At 29.8% G+C, this 16795-nt stretch overlaps 3 protein-coding genes across 10 annotated transcripts; 2 read left to right on the forward strand and 1 right to left on the reverse strand.

The window, feature by feature from the left end:
* Positions 1-1368: 1368 nt before the first annotated feature.
* On the forward strand, positions 1369-3340 carry LOC140825467 (protein RETICULATA-RELATED 3, chloroplastic-like). Of its 3 annotated transcripts, XM_073187259.1 has the most exons (3): positions 1412-1472; positions 1771-1802; positions 1907-3340. In XM_073187259.1, exon 3 carries the CDS (start codon positions 1928-1930, stop codon positions 3020-3022), a length of 1095 nt encoding a protein of 364 aa, XP_073043360.1. In that variant the 5' UTR covers positions 1412-1472; positions 1771-1802; positions 1907-1927; the 3' UTR covers positions 3023-3340. The 3 variants fall into 3 exon arrangements, with proteins under 3 accessions (XP_073043359.1, XP_073043360.1, XP_073043361.1); XM_073187258.1 differs by lacking the exon at positions 1771-1802 and having other exon boundaries at positions 1369-1472; XM_073187260.1 differs by lacking the exon at positions 1412-1472 and having other exon boundaries at positions 1782-1806.
* A 637-nt stretch (positions 3341-3977) lies between these two features.
* Positions 3978-9455, forward strand: LOC140825468 (uncharacterized). 4 transcript variants are annotated; one of them, XM_073187262.1, is made up of 6 exons: positions 3978-4208; positions 5426-5503; positions 5988-6101; positions 6519-6645; positions 6718-6835; positions 6922-9455. In XM_073187262.1, exons 2-6 carry the CDS (start codon positions 5494-5496, stop codon positions 6973-6975), a joined length of 423 nt encoding a protein of 140 aa, XP_073043363.1. In that variant the 5' UTR covers positions 3978-4208; positions 5426-5493; the 3' UTR covers positions 6976-9455. The 4 variants fall into 4 exon arrangements, with proteins under 4 accessions (XP_073043363.1, XP_073043365.1, XP_073043362.1 ...); XM_073187264.1 differs by having other exon boundaries at positions 3978-4196; XM_073187261.1 differs by lacking the exon at positions 3978-4208 and adding an exon at positions 4215-5316.
* Positions 8046-10501, reverse strand: LOC140825470 (UBP1-associated proteins 1C-like). Of its 3 annotated transcripts, none has more exons than XR_012116670.1 (5): positions 10348-10501; positions 10197-10245; positions 9877-10010; positions 8380-9370; positions 8046-8257 (listed from the first exon to the last, which is right to left on the reverse strand). XR_012116670.1 is itself a non-coding variant. In XM_073187266.1 (3 exons), the coding sequence occupies exons 1-3, from the start codon at positions 10432-10434 to the stop codon at positions 9214-9216; spliced, it is 378 nt and encodes a 125-aa protein (XP_073043367.1). In that variant the 5' UTR covers positions 10435-10501; the 3' UTR covers positions 9162-9213. The 3 variants fall into 3 exon arrangements, 1 of the variants encoding a protein (XP_073043367.1); XR_012116669.1 differs by having other exon boundaries at positions 10171-10249; XM_073187266.1 differs by lacking the exons at positions 8046-8257; positions 10197-10245 and having other exon boundaries at positions 9162-9370.
* Between the last annotated feature and the right edge of the window lie 6294 nt (positions 10502-16795).

Consider the following 16795-nt stretch of genomic DNA (forward strand, 5'->3'; position numbering starts at 1 on the left):
AAATTGACCAAAAAATGAACATCTCTCGCTAGTGTATATATTTAGTAATTTATGCATTCTGACTTCTAATCTGTATATCTTTTAAGATAAAAATTTGTGTAGGACGATCTCACGGATCGTATTTTGTTAGACATATTTCTTATTTGGGTCCTCCATGAAAAAACATTATTTTTTATGCTAAGAGTATTACTTTTTATTGTGAATATCGGTAGGGTTGAGTCGTCTCACATATAAAGATTTATGAGACCGTCTCACAAGAGACCTACTCTTCTTTTAAACACATGATTACCTTTTAAAAAAATAAATAAACTTAAGCAATACAACCGTTTTAAAAATAGAGTATGTCTCTTGTCTTTGTGAGATGGTCTCACAAATCTTTATTTGTGAGACTGATCAACCTTATCGATATTCACAATAAAAAGTAATACTCTTAGTATAAAAAAATAATATTTTTAATGGGTTTTTTTTTTATTAATTTAAAAATAAAAAATATTTCAAAAATAATTCAAAATAAAATAATTTTACAAAATTACTTTAATATGTGTTTCGTAAGCACAGATTATACTGAGGTGGAACATTATACGTGCTTTGTAAGATATTATATTTTTATGTTGTGATTGAATTTCAATTAATAATAATAACTTTAAAATAAAATAAACAATGTAAATTTAGGAATAAAATGAAAATATTATAATTCAGCATAAGTTTTTATCGATACTATATGCTAAAGTTAAAACTTTTGTGTATTGGTGAAAGACTACTATTTTTATTCTCCTTAATTTTCTCCCATCCAATCCTCTTATATCTCTAATTTTTCAACTATCCAAGCAAATAATATAAAATATTTAATAATTATCATATATTATAAATATTTATATTTTTCATTCGAATTAAATTAATTATTAAAAATTATAATAAATAATAAAATAATATAGTAATTTTGAAAAAATATTTTTTTAATTTTTAAATTAATAAAAAAACTATTTTTTCATGATGATCCAAGTAAGAGATCTGTCTCACAAACTTCGACTGTGAGACCGTCTCACATAAATTTTTGTCTTTTTTATTTCATCATTTCAAATTGTTGTTAGTATCTCATTAATTATCTGATATGATTTCATTCAAATATAACTATTTCAAATTACAATGTGATCTTTAATTATTTTTTACAATCATGATATTATCTTTATTTAAATATAAAATAAATAAATAATAAAAATACAATATAAACACAATAATCACATAAATTTGGATTGAACTGTTTTTGGACCGGAGCAATTAAATGGATTAAAAATTCTGATGTTTTGGCCCAACTAGAATGATACTAATATTGGGTCATGATTGCGGAGCCTGCTAAGTCAGCCAAGCCCAACTCTAATATAAATTGTCCGTTACAAGTCTGATCTCCCTTTACTGAGTTCGAGTTTCTTCCATTCACAGCCGGAAATAGTGTGATCTCTCACAGCAGCCAGGTTCCACAATTTTTTCTTGATTAAATCCATCGTTTTTATGTTGTCACTGACAGTTTCACTGATTTTCTCGTTGTCTCTTAAATTTATTGGCGTACCTGTGAATGCGGGTTAAGTTTTTTTAGTTAATAGTGTTTGTGATGGAAAGAATCGCGTGATCCCAATTTTTTGTTACCCTAATTTGTATGATCATCGGGATTATCGATTCTCGATTCTCTCTCTCTTTTTTTCCTATGATGGGTGTCGTGATGTATTCCTTCTCAATGATTCTGTTTTGGTGTCATATTTTAATTCTTCACAGGTTCATTGCTGAATGCTATTTGGTTTGTTGTGGTAGGTAGGGTGGGGATTTAGGGGATTTGAACTTTTGTGTTGTCTCAATTATTTTCTCAGTTGTATATTCTAGTAGATTAGTAATCTTTCTCGAATCTTTCTAGGGGTTATTCCAATTGAAGAGGATGGCAGCTCAGCTATGCTACTCTCCTCCTGCTGGCGGCCATGGCTGTGTCACTGCTACTCGTCATGATGCCAAATTTGGTACAAGATTTGCCGATACTACTTTCCCTAGTAACCTTTCCCTACCCTCATTACAATGCAGTACCATAAAACAAAAAAACATGGATTTGGTTTCCAAATTCTATATTCCATGCGTCGCTGCTGGTGGAGGCAGTGGCGACATTGGTGTTGGTCGTGGTGATGGTGGTGGGAATGGTGGCAATAGTGGGTGGAGTGGGGGTGGGAACTCAGATGAGTCTAAGTCTTCGTGGGATGGATTTGGACCAGTTGGGGCTTTCATAAATGGATGGAGGTCGAGGGTTGCTGCTGACCCTCAATTCCCTTTCAAAGTTCTCATGGAAGAGTTAGTCGGTGTCAGCGCTTGTGTTCTTGGAGACATGGCGTCACGCCCCAATTTCGGGCTCAATGAGCTTGATTTTGTGTTTTCGACGCTTGTTGTTGGTTCCATACTGAATTTTGTACTCATGTATCTCTTGGCCCCTACTATGTCTTCTTCAAGCCAGCATCTTCCAGGAATTTTTGCGAGTTCTCCAGCTAGCCATATGTTCGAACCAGGACCGTATAGTTTGTTGAGTAGGCTTGGCACTTTCGTTTACAAAGGAACTCTGTTTGCTGCTGTCGGGTTTGCTGCTGGACTTTTCGGGACTGTTATTTCCAATGGGTTGATTAGCATGAGGAAAAAGATGGACCCAAAGTTCGAGACGCCAAACAATCCTCCACCTACGGTTTTGAATGCCACTACTTGGGCAATTCACATGGGTGTCAGCAGTAATTTCAGATACCAAACCTTGAATGGAATAGAGTTCTTGTTAGCCAAGGGATTTCCAGCGTTCTTATTCAAGACCTCGGTTGTGGTTCTGAGGTGCTTGAACAATGTTCTTGGAGGTATGTCGTTTGTGATTCTGGCCAGGATAACAGGGTCACAAAGCGTTCAAGAGGTGAATTCTGTTAGTGTCGAGGATGGATCCGTTGCTGAGAAGGAGAAGCTAGTGAACAAGGATGACGTCTTGCAAACCGGTGAATATACTTCCAAGTGATCTTGGTCATACCGGACTTTACTACTCGATGGAGACGAAGTGAGCCTCTTCGAAGAGTCGTATGTTTCCACTTTGGTCCACCCATGGGTACCGAGCTTTTGTTGAGCTGGATCGAAATGTTAGCGTCATGTTTGGGTTATAGTTTCGAGTCTTTGATAATGTGTTGTCAGCACAAGTTTATGTTTGTAGTAATAGGGATCCTTGTGTTGGGTAAAACAGTTTTGTTTTTGAAATCTGAAGTTAGTTGAATCCATTAAATGATGGTGGGCTATGGACATCGACTTCTGAAATTCCATTCAAAGTTAATGATTGTTGTTTTGGAATGCTCTTTAAAAAACTCATTTTCATACACCAAAATGGAATCCTAAAATATCCTCACACCTAATACAGATAGTTTATCTATGATGAATTTTTTGTAGGGATGAGTTATTCATGATGTTCGTTCTTATCTATCTATGTTCCATGTTAATGCATATGTGTCTGGGATAATTAAATTATGTAAAAAAACAATTTAATAATTCAAAGTTCCTGGATAAATAAATACAAGTATTTATGTTTGAATTTATAATTTGTCAAAAATTCTAATAAAAAATATTTTGCTTAAAAATCACGATAAATTATGCATACATTGTATCAACAATGTTTTAACATATCATCTAAAAAAATGATGTACCTGGTATATAATCATATAATGAAAAATTAAAAAGCTAAATAAAAGAAAAAACAAAAATTCCGCCCAAAAGTGGATTGTTTTTCAATAAAATCATATAATCAATGGATTTATTGTTTAAAAAAACATTCAAGAAAGTCCAAAGTCACAAATAACTTTTTTAGAGTTTCTTGCCTTTAGCTTAGTTTTTTTTTAAAAAAATTATCTTATATAAAAAAAAATAGATTACAGTAGGGCATTCAAACATGAAATTAGTTTTATTTTCAGTTTATAAAAAAAAAAGGAAAAAAAAAAATCAAAAGAGAAACGAGTCGTGAAACCGACCGTGGTGGCCCTGGTGGTGTATTAATTTCTTGAAACCGAAGCGTATTTAGTAGTGGTTTTCTTGTAATCGTATTTCCCTTCAAGATTTCTCTTTTCTATTATCCTCTTTCAAGAGCTGTGATCTGAAAGCTTGAACTTTGCCGAGAATATCAATCAGCATTCAGCTCTTCTTGCTCTACGGCAAGTTTTCTCGTAAGCTTCTGTATAAAAGTTTTACATCAATTCTGCTTCTCTTTATTCTCTTGTCTAGGAGATTTATGTGTTTTTCTTTTGGGGTTCTTGCGAGTTGCGATGGTTTTTCATTTTGTTGACTCGAGCTGTTGGTGTATGGTGGTTTATGAGAAACGGGTTTAATTTGGAACGGTGGATTGGTGGATGAAAGGGGCAGATAGTGTTCAATTCTATGGTTTTTTCCAGTTTAGTTTTGGTGTGGTATTTGATGGATGATATTTTTTTAAAGAAACATTTCAACAATTCTATGAAATTCGGATGGACAAGTGACCTTCATCAATTTGTAAATTCTGCAAATTGTTCAATCCCCTAGACTCAACCCCTCCAATGTTCAAGTATTTCAGACTTATTTCCGAAAATTTTAGATCTGCTATTGCATGTAGGCTATCGATAGCTTTAAACTTCGCAGATTTGAACTATTATTATGCTACTCCAGTCTTCTGTTTTCTAATATTTGGTCTAATGAATAATTTCATGCATATTGAACCTGGAAGAACAAATGGAACATGCTGCCTATGCTATAATCATCTAGGAACCCACAGAAGCTTGTCACATTGAAAAACTAATACAATTATGTTGACGGATTAAGTGCTTGCGAGGGAGAAGAAATGTAGGAAACTAAGCAGCTAGTATTACTACATAGTATGCGAGAAATGAGGAGAAAAGGGAGCAATCAGATTTTTCAGGTTGTGGAAAGAAACAGAATCAACACATATATATTCATTTTCTGTGGCTTGAGTAATTATCAACCGATGATTTGGCACCATTCGCACGGTTGCCATGATGTATTCTGAATGATTATGAGAAGATAGTACAACGAGTTTCACTATTAGCTCTATAAGACGCATAGGATGCTGGCATGATACGGTGAAGTTAGAGAAGTTCTGTACATATCTAGAGAACCACACAATTTCACAATTAGACTAAATGTATTAGTTCGATAACATGAACAAACCAACTTTTAGATAATTTTCACGGTTCCTTTTCAAAGTGCTCTTTTTTGGGAGGAAGGATTCAAGATTGTATTATCATAGGATGATGGACAAAAAATTGTACAATATGTACAAAGGTGAAGCCTTGAAACTCGAATTTTTGAGTATTTTCTTAATACCTGACCAAATCTTTAACAAACAGGAGTACTTGTATGGTTTTGATGCTCTATTACTTTTGTAAAATAGGTTTGCATAAACGAATTTGGTGGCGAAGATCTCAATACACAAAAATATATCACCTTGGGAGGACCGTCATGGAGCAAAGTAATCAACTTTGAGTTTTTGTTTGTTATTTTGTTCGATAATTTCATTTCAAAATTGATGTGCAGCTTTTTCTTTGACATTTTGAATTCTGAGCTGCATTCTTAAATTCTCTAGTTTTTTTTTTTGGCTGGCAAATGATTTTTTCTTGGCAATTAGTGTGGATTTTGAAGCTTTATTTAATGCTATGGCTCGCCATACACCATAGAATCATTTGTAAATTTAGTCTTAAACTGTATAATTAATTCTCAGAGTTGAGATCGTTGTTTACATCATCAAACATCAGTGACAGAAATGCATATCATCTGACTTGTATGAGAAAACAATTTAGCATTCAACTTCGTGGTTGCTCAGAACACTTTTTGTCATAAAATATTGCCTGGATCTTTTTTTAAATACAATTATAATAACATGGGTGGGAATAAAAACCAAAATAAGAGTCTTATAAGCCTCCTGATGCTACAATTGGCACTTCTTGGTTTTGCAGATGCTTCCATTGAGGAGGGAGCGGGTAGAAATATCCTTGAAGTAGTCACCTCAGTTTCTGATAAACGTCTTGATCTTTTGAGACCATCTGCTCGATTTTACTCCATGCTTAAAGGTAGTTAATGTTTTTTAGGAATGCGGGACATTATTAAAATAGGCTTTTGGAGCTTTTTCCACACCATTTCTTGTTACCTGATTGAGTCATCATTTCTCGTATCCTATTTCTTTCTTGGTCCAAGGATAGCTAAGGGCCGAATGTTGATACACCTTCTCATGCTAAACATTTGTTTACCCCGTCACTAGCTTAAATACTAGTAATAATAATAATTTAATTATATACATATGTATGCATACACATGTATTGATTGATATCTAATATGTCAGTTTGGAGTATTTTATGTTCACATGAGCGTATAAATTTGTCATATAGTGAGCGCATACATTTTGTAACCTTGCAGCGTATGAACCTTTTATTGAACATCATAATTTTAGAACAAATCAACACAGAGAATTCTTTGGTACATCTTTACAGGAAAAATGGCAGATGCTGCAGACAAAGTGAAGGGAAAATATACTTTGATTCAAGATGAAGATGACTCACAACTTGGGATATACGAGAAACCTCTTCCTTGCTTTGGTTGTGGTGTTGGATGGTTCTCGTAAGTATTATCCTTATAAATGCCATGTTATTTTTTCCTAGCTTTCACTGTGATTCACAGTCCATTCTCCAGTTTTCTTGTAGGTTTCTTATGCCCACTGATGTGGTATTATGCAACGATATTGTATTTCCGAAATTATTACCGTAGGGATCCGAGAGAACGAGCCGGACTCGCTGCTTCTGCCATTGCTGTGAGTATATTCCGTCACATTTTTTCCTGATGCCGTAATGTGTAATTGAAGTTCAGAATCATCTCTGTCTTGTGTTTCTGTTGCAGGCCATGGCATGCACCGTCGTGTTGATAATCATAATCTTAGTTCTACTTCTCTAGTGCTGATCTTGATTCCTGGAAGTTTACAAGCATCAGTTTAGAGTTGGACTTACACGACAAAAATATAGATAAAGAAAATTCCTTAGCGTTGAAATTAAAAAATTTTCTGAAACTTACATCAACTTGTTGATATGAACATACGCATTATATTTCTTACTTCTCTTTATGAGCTATGGATGGTGAAAATGTACTGTAGAAATGCTCAGTGAGAAATCAATGACATACACCAGTCTTTTTGGGAGAAATAGTGTTTTTCCCTTATTTCTTGTTTCTGTTTCTTGTGTTGGATTTTGAAGACTTGATTTTTGTTTCTTTCTAGGCATAAGGAGAACATTCTGTTAGGGAGTTAGAATCAAGGTTTTAATGGGCGAAAAATATTAGTAAATATTAATGTTAGCTTTTTAGGGAGAGCCTACATTTTAAGAAGCTTTCCATTAAGAGCGGAAATAACATTGGTCTAACTTAAGATCTCATGGAGGCTCAGATTCACCCCTTTTGGAAAGAAGTTCCTTATAAGGGAATCCGATAAGAATAGGAGAGCATTGAGTCTCCGTGGGTAAGCTGTTTTAGAACTAGAACATTCAATAATGATCTTTAGCCAGACAAATATTTTTTGCAATCTAATTTTTGTTATTGAAATAAATGATCTTCAGCCAGACAAATATTGTTCGGACTCTTTAACTTTTATCAGTTGTATTTCAATTTATGTATAAAATATATTCATAATGCGAGTAAAAATTAAACGACAAATCATGTTTTCACATAAATGCAGTTGTTTTAAAAAAAAGTTAAATAGACACTTAATTATACAATTAAATAAAAGGAATAATTAATAAACTTTAACAAAATTAATCCTAGAAATTTACATAAATACTACAGTCGACCAAAATATCTAGGACAAATACATAGGACATAACAAATTGTTTGGATTGAAAATGTCACGGTGTTTACTTCATATCAACTGCGTAAAATAATCAATGACTCGTCCAACTATCATCTGATCCACACATAATCTCTGTACAATTTATAGTAAACAATAAAAATGATAAAAAAAAATGCATTGAAATAATATTTCCTCATTCCCACTTAGCCGATAAACTCAGAAAATTGCTGCAGGCTCTTAAATTTTGTCAACTCGAATTGCTACTGCTACAGGTGCAATAGCATACTGGGTGGGTTAAGTTCAAGATTGAATTCTTCGAGACTGATGTTAGGTCCCTTGGCTGCTGGTGACCAGGCGAACATATTTGCCATCAAAGGTAAACCTAGAACTTGAACTTATCTGCACAGCATTAAAGAAATGATACCCACAAGCGGTATTTATCATAAGAATGTCACTTCAGAATACTTTGGAGGCATAAAAACTTTCAACAGTAAAGGAACTCAAACCAAAGAAGTACACACCTTCTGCTCAAGCATTTCAAATACTTGGTTCTTGTCTTCCGCAAATCCAGATTCCTTGAGGGATTTTAGCACAAACTTCCGAAGTTTTATTAATTTCACCTCACCATCTGATTCCTGTTACGCTCAAGAAAGATGCAACCACATCATCTCATGTATTGTTATCCTTTCCACTTCAAATAATGAGCCAATAACAGAAGCTTCGTCAAAGAATAAAAATAACTTTGAAGCAGAGCTCCAGTTTCCATATACGTAGCACTTCCTGCCCCTCTTTTTGTTTCCAAGGGCCACATAATGCCAACGCTTGCATTGTAAGACGAACCCACCCAAAACAACCATATTTCTAATAAATATGGAAAACTTGAATGATCCCAAATAAGTTCATATCATTATTCCTCCATTGCTTAGGAAGTAGATATCAGATATACAATTTCACAATTGTAATATACATGAAAAACTTGAGGGATAAAAACCAGAGTGGCATACTGATTTCAGAAACGAAGTAACAAGCTTTTTCCACTTTATTTTCTTCTCGATGTTTTCCTTTTCAGAAGTTGAATCCAAAATTGCACCTTCCTTGGTCATACAATTTTTGGCTTTCTTCAAGACTTTAATTACCTCTGTTTCTGTTTGTTGTATTTGAATAACTTCACCATTACCATCTGTGGAGGTTACACCTCCAGTATTTAGTTCAGCACCATCTACTTAAGATGCCTCAAGTTTTCTTTTCTTGTCTGATTTCAACGAATAGGTTTCCACTTCCAAATTATCATGAAGAGAAGTTACTTTAGATGAATTTTGGTCTCTTGATTCCCCTAAACCATTATTTTCAGGAACTTAGTTTTCCTCATTCTTTTCTGTCAAGTCCGTAGTTCCAACTGCATCTACGGGCTGCTGCTTTGATGCATGGAAACCTCTAGCTTTTGCTCTGTGTTTCTTTCCGTCAGCATGAAGAAGCAAGGTTTGCTTGCTTGTAGTTTTGGTGTTACAGAGACTACAAAATAAATGAAAAATGCACAACTGAAGAGAAGTTGAACATGGGACCCAACATAAGCTACCAACTGAAAAAAGAACGTCACGTTTACAAACCTTGCACAGTTGCACCAACAGGGGCAACTAGCTATCAATTATAAAGAACAGCGGATTACAACTAAACCAATGCCATCTAGCTTCATCGTTATTGAAGAATCATAATTGGATTACTATCGATATCGTATCTACTGATTACTACAGACTACTCTCACCAGGAACGAAAGTTTACAAGATACTTTTATTAGAAAGCCTCACGCGTAACAGGTTTTCCAAGGTGGAAGCTAGTAAGACAAAGCTAGTCCTGCATTTTCAATCACTCCATGCTTCACACCAACCCTTACATATGAGAAATTACTTTTAATTACCAACTTATTTGATCATGGCATGATTCTTTCTACTCAACAAATAAACATAAATTATACCGTGAAGACCAATTGTTGAAGGCATTTATACATAAACAGATCATACCTACAGAACCATGGAGGGCGTTCAGACAATCCAACATTTATATCGATTTCTGGCTTCTGCTTGGAATCATTCTTGGATTTAGTATTAATTGTTCCATTTGGAGCCTGTCCTTGACCCTTTGGACCATATTTTTCCTGAAAACGCACCATGTACAACAAACTAAGATACATCAGATACAGCTCCGATTGCAAAATACAGTTAACAACAAGATTAGGAGAACCGCGCGCACAACCGTAAAAGGAATGAAACCCACATTTTTTTTTACAGAAAATCAAAATTGCAGGGAAAAAGTACCGATTCAGTGATGCACTGAGTGTGACCTTCAATTGATTGCTACCCAAACACTTGTCCACAGTCAATGCACGATAACTAACTCGATCAGAAACCAACAAAATAGGGATAGATAATTCAGATTTCTTCACAAAACCAGCTCAAAGAAATATTTTGAAAAACAAAAGGAAACGTCGGAACCTTGGAAGCAGAACACATTCTGAAGTGATCAGGGAGCTTGGGTTTCTTAAGGTTGTCTCCACAATCCTCACACTGAAACCACACCATTTCTCCTTCACCTCCCCAACAACAGATGCGATTGATATCGTTTCAGAGGGTTTATGATTAGGGTTTTTGCCATCGATTCAAATCATAATGGGCTTTATTTTCAGTCAGGCCCATTACTTTATTTCAAAAACCGAAACTTCAAATCAGAGAGAAAATCGAATTATATCTCAATTCCCTCTTTTAAAAATACTAGAAAAATGCACGTGTGTTGCACGTAAAAACTTAAACTACTGAAAATATATGTGCGAAATTTTGATAATATTTAAATGAATTAAAACATGACTAATAATATTTATCAACTGAAACAAACTAAGCCATAAAAAATAAAAAAATCATGACCATAGACGGTATATGAATAAGAGAAATTATCTTATCCACTTGACACACTTTCAAATATGCTTCTTGGTTGATTTTGAGAACTCAACAACTCTTTGTCGTAGTTTGTTATAATATGCATATAACTATTTTGATATGCTCAGCAAGTATCTGATCGTCTTTAACATATATTATGTTATTTACAATCCTTATCCGGGATTCGACATGCTCATAGTTTGTTTCTTTATCACGACATTTTTTTGGTTTTCTACATTGTTTTTATCTGATAATCTTAGTTTTCTGGCTATTTTTTTGTTGTTAAATGATTTTTCAGCTTTTGACAATCATCAACTATAACAACTAAGAAAAAATGCTTTTATTCGCGATAAGTTTTCACTGTGACTAAAAGTATGTATAACTTATATATTCTTCAACAACATAACCAATGAATGGTGTTGCACTTTCTTCAAATATTGTGATATTTGTGATATCATTTTTATATATTTAGTATCAATATTATAAATATATAGCTATAAGGTTAATAAATTTTTAATAACTATTTCTCAATCACTGTGAGAAAAATAATTGAAATCTCTTCAAATGGTCATATCTTTGAATTGTGTCCTCATTTAATTTGACGCAATTCAAGAAAGTCATCTTCATCGTCATTTTTTGGAAGCTTTGAAATAATGATTGCGTGCATCATGTCATGAGGATGATATAGTTTCAATCTCATTTGTTGCGTTTAGAACGTAATATTATATTATTCATTGAAACAAAATAAATTTTCTTCTATCGAGTTTATATTTTGTTTTATAATATTTTATATCTTGTGGAACGATATACAAACTTAATTATTGTATTTTAAAAATATTGAGAAGAGATACGAATAATGTAATTAAGATATGCATATGAGATATCATTCAAATATATGTCAAAGTATTTGTCTTATTCAATATCTCATCTAATAATATAACCATTTAGATTTCATGGACGATGAGTTTTCTATGATACAATCATATATGTTATGAATTAGTGGTTAGACACTTTGACTAAAAAAAAAAACAAAAACAATCTCGTAGTCACATCGAAATATATCGAGATAATATTGGAGGAAATAAAGTGAAACTGGCTTAATGTCTCAATAAAATGCACAAAATTGATCTATTATATCGTGTCAACAAAGTTTTAGAATTGTTCTCATACCATTATAAATAGAATGAGAATTATGCACAATTTGTTTTTTATGTATTTTTTTTTCTGAATGAAGATTTTTTTCTTTTTGAAAAACTATTTTATTGAGAAATATTGACATTTTATATGACATTCATATGTCGGACAACCAAGAAGTAACAACATAATCATTATATAACACTTAATGTACACATACAATTCTTCAATTTCTTCTTCATTGTGTTTCGTTTAAATTTAAATCTGAATCATTCTTGATCTTAATATTTTGCTTTAAATATGATTTAATATATATGTATATGTTTCATGTTACTTAGTTGAATCCAATTTCAAATATCTATAAAAAAATGTGCTTGAATTATATCATACAGAAATTAGGACATAGTATGTAGGACCGAGCGCTTGTCGCTTTACCAAAATCTATAGTTAGTAGTAATGGTGCAACTCAAATCTTTTAAACTGCACAGCAGCTCAAGCACCACGGTTCGGCCGCTCTACCAAGCAGGAACAATTATTGCACCCAACAATCTTCTTCTCAATAATTGCACTATTCGCAATCAATGGGAATCGAACCCGTGACCTTGGCTCTGATACCAATTGTAGGACCGAGCGCTTGCCGCTTTACCAAAAGCTATAGCTAGTAGTAATGGTGCAACTCAAATCTTTTAAACCGCACAGTAGCTCAAGCACCACGGTTCGACCGCTCTACCAAGCAGGGACAATTATTGCACCCAACATAGTAATACACAACATTATTTTTTTTATTTAACATGTTTATTTTTTTTTTTCATTCACTATATTTGTCTTAACTTTTTTATTCAAAATTTGACGCATTTCGTAGACTATATGTATGAAAAACCAAAAAATTATATAATTAACAGAAACCATTTATTATTGTCTTCGTAGAACAGAAGACCCAAAATACGTGGATTTGATTGGTATACTCTCATACTTATTTTTATAAACAACAAGACACATCATATAATATCAGAAAAATCAATTACCGCCAACAATACTAACCAAAACGAATAAAAAAATCATAACACAAACAACCTCGATAAGGAAAAAATGATAACTCAAAGTTTAAAAATAATTTATTTAGTACAATAACAAAGAAATTGAAGTATATACGAGCAATAAAAAGCATAAATCACTCTCAAATTAAATATTAACTCATATTATTCATAATTTGTATAAATTTTCCAATATTTTTTTCAAATAAAGAGAAGACACCTTATTAATGCATCGTTTTATAGATATTCATTCCACTTCTTTAAAAAAACACAAATGAAAAATGGTGCCTTGAAATCATAAGAAAACCAATTAGAAAAGGAGCCGTAAAAATATAATACAAAGTCACACAATTTTTCTTAAACCATAGAAAAATATTATACTATTGACAAAATATATCTAGCAACAACAAAGCATGTGTTAACTTGTGATATAATTAAAACTTAGAATCATGCATAATCATTGAATTAGAACAAAATAGCATGTCAAAAATCTACTGGATATTATATATTTTAATAATTTATCCATATTTGTCGTTCGTCAGAGGACTCTTAGACCTACCAAATTTTGTAGTTCACCTATTATTTTCATAATAGATAATATCACAAAAATAATATAAGCAAGAACATAAAAACTCAAATTAAAATGTCTTCTATCAATCTAAGTAAAAAAAAAATTGATTAGAGAATATAATAATGTCGTAAAAAAATTAAATATTGATTTATGGACAGAAGTTTTGAAATACAATTGTCTCAATAAATAAAAAATATTAGCTCTTGATATTCTGAGACATAACGTAAAAACGAAGAAATATTTCAATTTTTTTAATATTTTATAAGTCACTTCAAACTAAGTAATCTAAGCAAACAGAAAACATGCATTATGTGTTTAAAAATTAACAAAACATCTCAACAATAAAAAATTGAAAAATAACCATTTTTGTTGGATATTTGATTTTGTTTCTCTTTTCTTCGTGCAAACAACAAATCACATAAACAATCCAAAAACAATTACATGATCAATACAAATGACATATAAGAATCAAACATGTTAACGCTATGGTAAAAAAAACTCCTCATTGCAAGAACACAAAATGATCAAATGGAGCATATTATTTAGTAATATTTATTTAGCAGCATTTATAAAAAAATTGACTAAATAACTTAAAAACATTGTTTGAAATCACTTACATACAAACATTTCTCTCAATCACATATCTTTATTGACACATAAAAAGTTTGAAAATGTTTTTATTCTAAATGGGAGAAAGAAATTTTGTATGGCATTAATATTTATTAATAATTTATTTTTATTCAGTCCGACTCATCTCCCTTTGTCTTCCTATTATTATTTGACGGCAATATATAAATTTAAGTAATTAAAATTAAATTTAAAAGTAAATTAAAATAATAATTAGTTTGATTGAGTTAAATACACTATTAATGATCTTATTAAACTAACATAAAAAAATGACTTAAATAACAACATTAACATGACAAATTGTAAAACAAAAAAAATAATATAATAGTAAGCTCACAAATGAAAGTCATATATTTAATAGATTAATTAATAGATATTATATTATTTAATAATATGTATTTAGCATCATATATTGAAAATTGATTAAATAACTATATATATATATATCTACCTTCTAAATGGAAAAAAAATGTTTTATATGACCTTAATATTTATTAATAATTTAATTTTATTCAATCACACTCATCTCTATTTGTTTTCCCATTATTACATTAATGTTCGTAACATTAACAATTTATTTAAATTTATAACATTATGATAGTGATTTTCTGTGAATTTGATGTCAATGTAAATATTAAAGTAAATAATTAAATTTAAAAATAAAAACATATTAATGATTATTATTAAATGAATAGATGAAAAAAAAATATATATAATTATGATAGTGATTTTATGTGAATTTGATGTCAATATAAATATTAAAGTAATTAATTTTAAATTTAAAAATAAAAATTATTAATGATTATTATTAAAAGAATATATGAAAAAGAAAATATGCAGTAATTAATTTTAAATTTAAAAATAAAATATATTAATGATTATTATAAAATGAATAGATGATAAACAAACAAAAAAATAAACATGTATTTATGATAGTGATTTTCTGTGAATTTGATTTCAATGTAAATATTAAAGTATTTAATTTTAAATTTAAAAATAAAAATATATTAATGAAATGATTATTATTAAAAGAATATATGAAAAAGAAAACGTGTATTAATGATTATTATTAAATGAAAGTAAGGATATTTATGTAAATTATTATTATTAAATGAAGGTACGGATATTTATGTAAATTCAAAATTCACATTCATATATTTAGATTAGTATTAGTATTAGCATATAGATATAAATATAGATTAAACATCGACATATAAATTTAAAATTTCTTATTTTCTGTTTTGTTAAATATAAATTTTTTTTGTATTATTTGTAGAAAAACTAAGATTATGAAAAATATAATCAATACATAAATTATAAAAATAAGTTCGAAACCTCTATTAACATAATTTTTTGTATTATTTATTTTAATAAAAGAATGTATAACACTATTACTATTATTTATAAGGTATTTTCACAAAATCAAATAATTTTATGTGAATTTGATGTCAATATAAATATTAAAGTAATTAATTATAAATTTAAAAATAAAAATTATTAATGATTATTATTAAAAGAATATATGAAAAAGAAAATATGTAGTAATTAATTTTAAATTTAAAAATAAAAATATATTAATGATTATTATAAAATGAATAGATGATAAACAAACAAAAAAATAAACATGTATTTATGATAATGATTTTCTGTGAATTTGATTTCGATGTAAATATTAAAGTATTTAATTTTAAATTTAAAAATAAAAATATATTAATGAAATGATTATTATTAAAAGAATATATGAAAAAGAAAACGTGTATTAATGATTATTATTAAATGAAAGTAAGGATATTTATGTAAATTATTATTATTAAATGAAGGTACGGATATTTATGTAAATTCACAATTCACATTCATATATTTAGATTAGTATTAGTATTAGCATATAGATATAAATATAGATTAAACATCGACATATAAATTTAAAATTTCTTATTTTCTGTTTTGTTAAATATAAATTTTTTTTGTATTATTTGTAGAAAAACTAAGATTATGAAAAATATAATCAATACATAAATTATAAAAATAAGTTCGAAACCTCTATTAGCATAATTTTTTGTATTATTTATTTTAATAAAAGAATGTATAACACTATTACTATTATTTATAAGGTATTTTCACAAAATCAAATAATTTTATAAATAATATTATTAAATATTGATTCGAATCATTAGTTGTTGAATAAATACTTTGATATTATTTGTAGTCATGCCATGAAAGTGAGTGAAAGAGTAATAAATAATAATTAGTCAATGGATTAATAATAATTAACTAATTACATAAAAGGAAGAAAAAATATAATTAGAGTATAATATTAATAAGGATAATAGAGGAAATTCACAATTCAATCCGTATATTTATATAGATATAGAAGATATAGATTATAACATTATGATAGTGATTTTTTGTGAATTAGTATAGATTAAAAATTTATTTAAATTTTTAACATTATGATAGTGATTTTTTGTGAATTTGATGTCAATGTAAATATTAAAGTAAATAATTTTAAAATTAAAAATAAAAATATATTAATGATTATTGTTAAATGAGTAGATGAAAAAATAAATAAACATGTATTTATAATAGTGATTTTCTTGAAAAAGTGAGTGAAAGAGTAATAAATAATAATTAGTCAATGAATTAA

This window comes from Primulina eburnea, chromosome 3, assembly GCF_022965805.1.
Source record: "Primulina eburnea isolate SZY01 chromosome 3, ASM2296580v1, whole genome shotgun sequence".
Taxonomy (NCBI): Eukaryota; Viridiplantae; Streptophyta; class Magnoliopsida; order Lamiales; family Gesneriaceae; genus Primulina; species Primulina eburnea.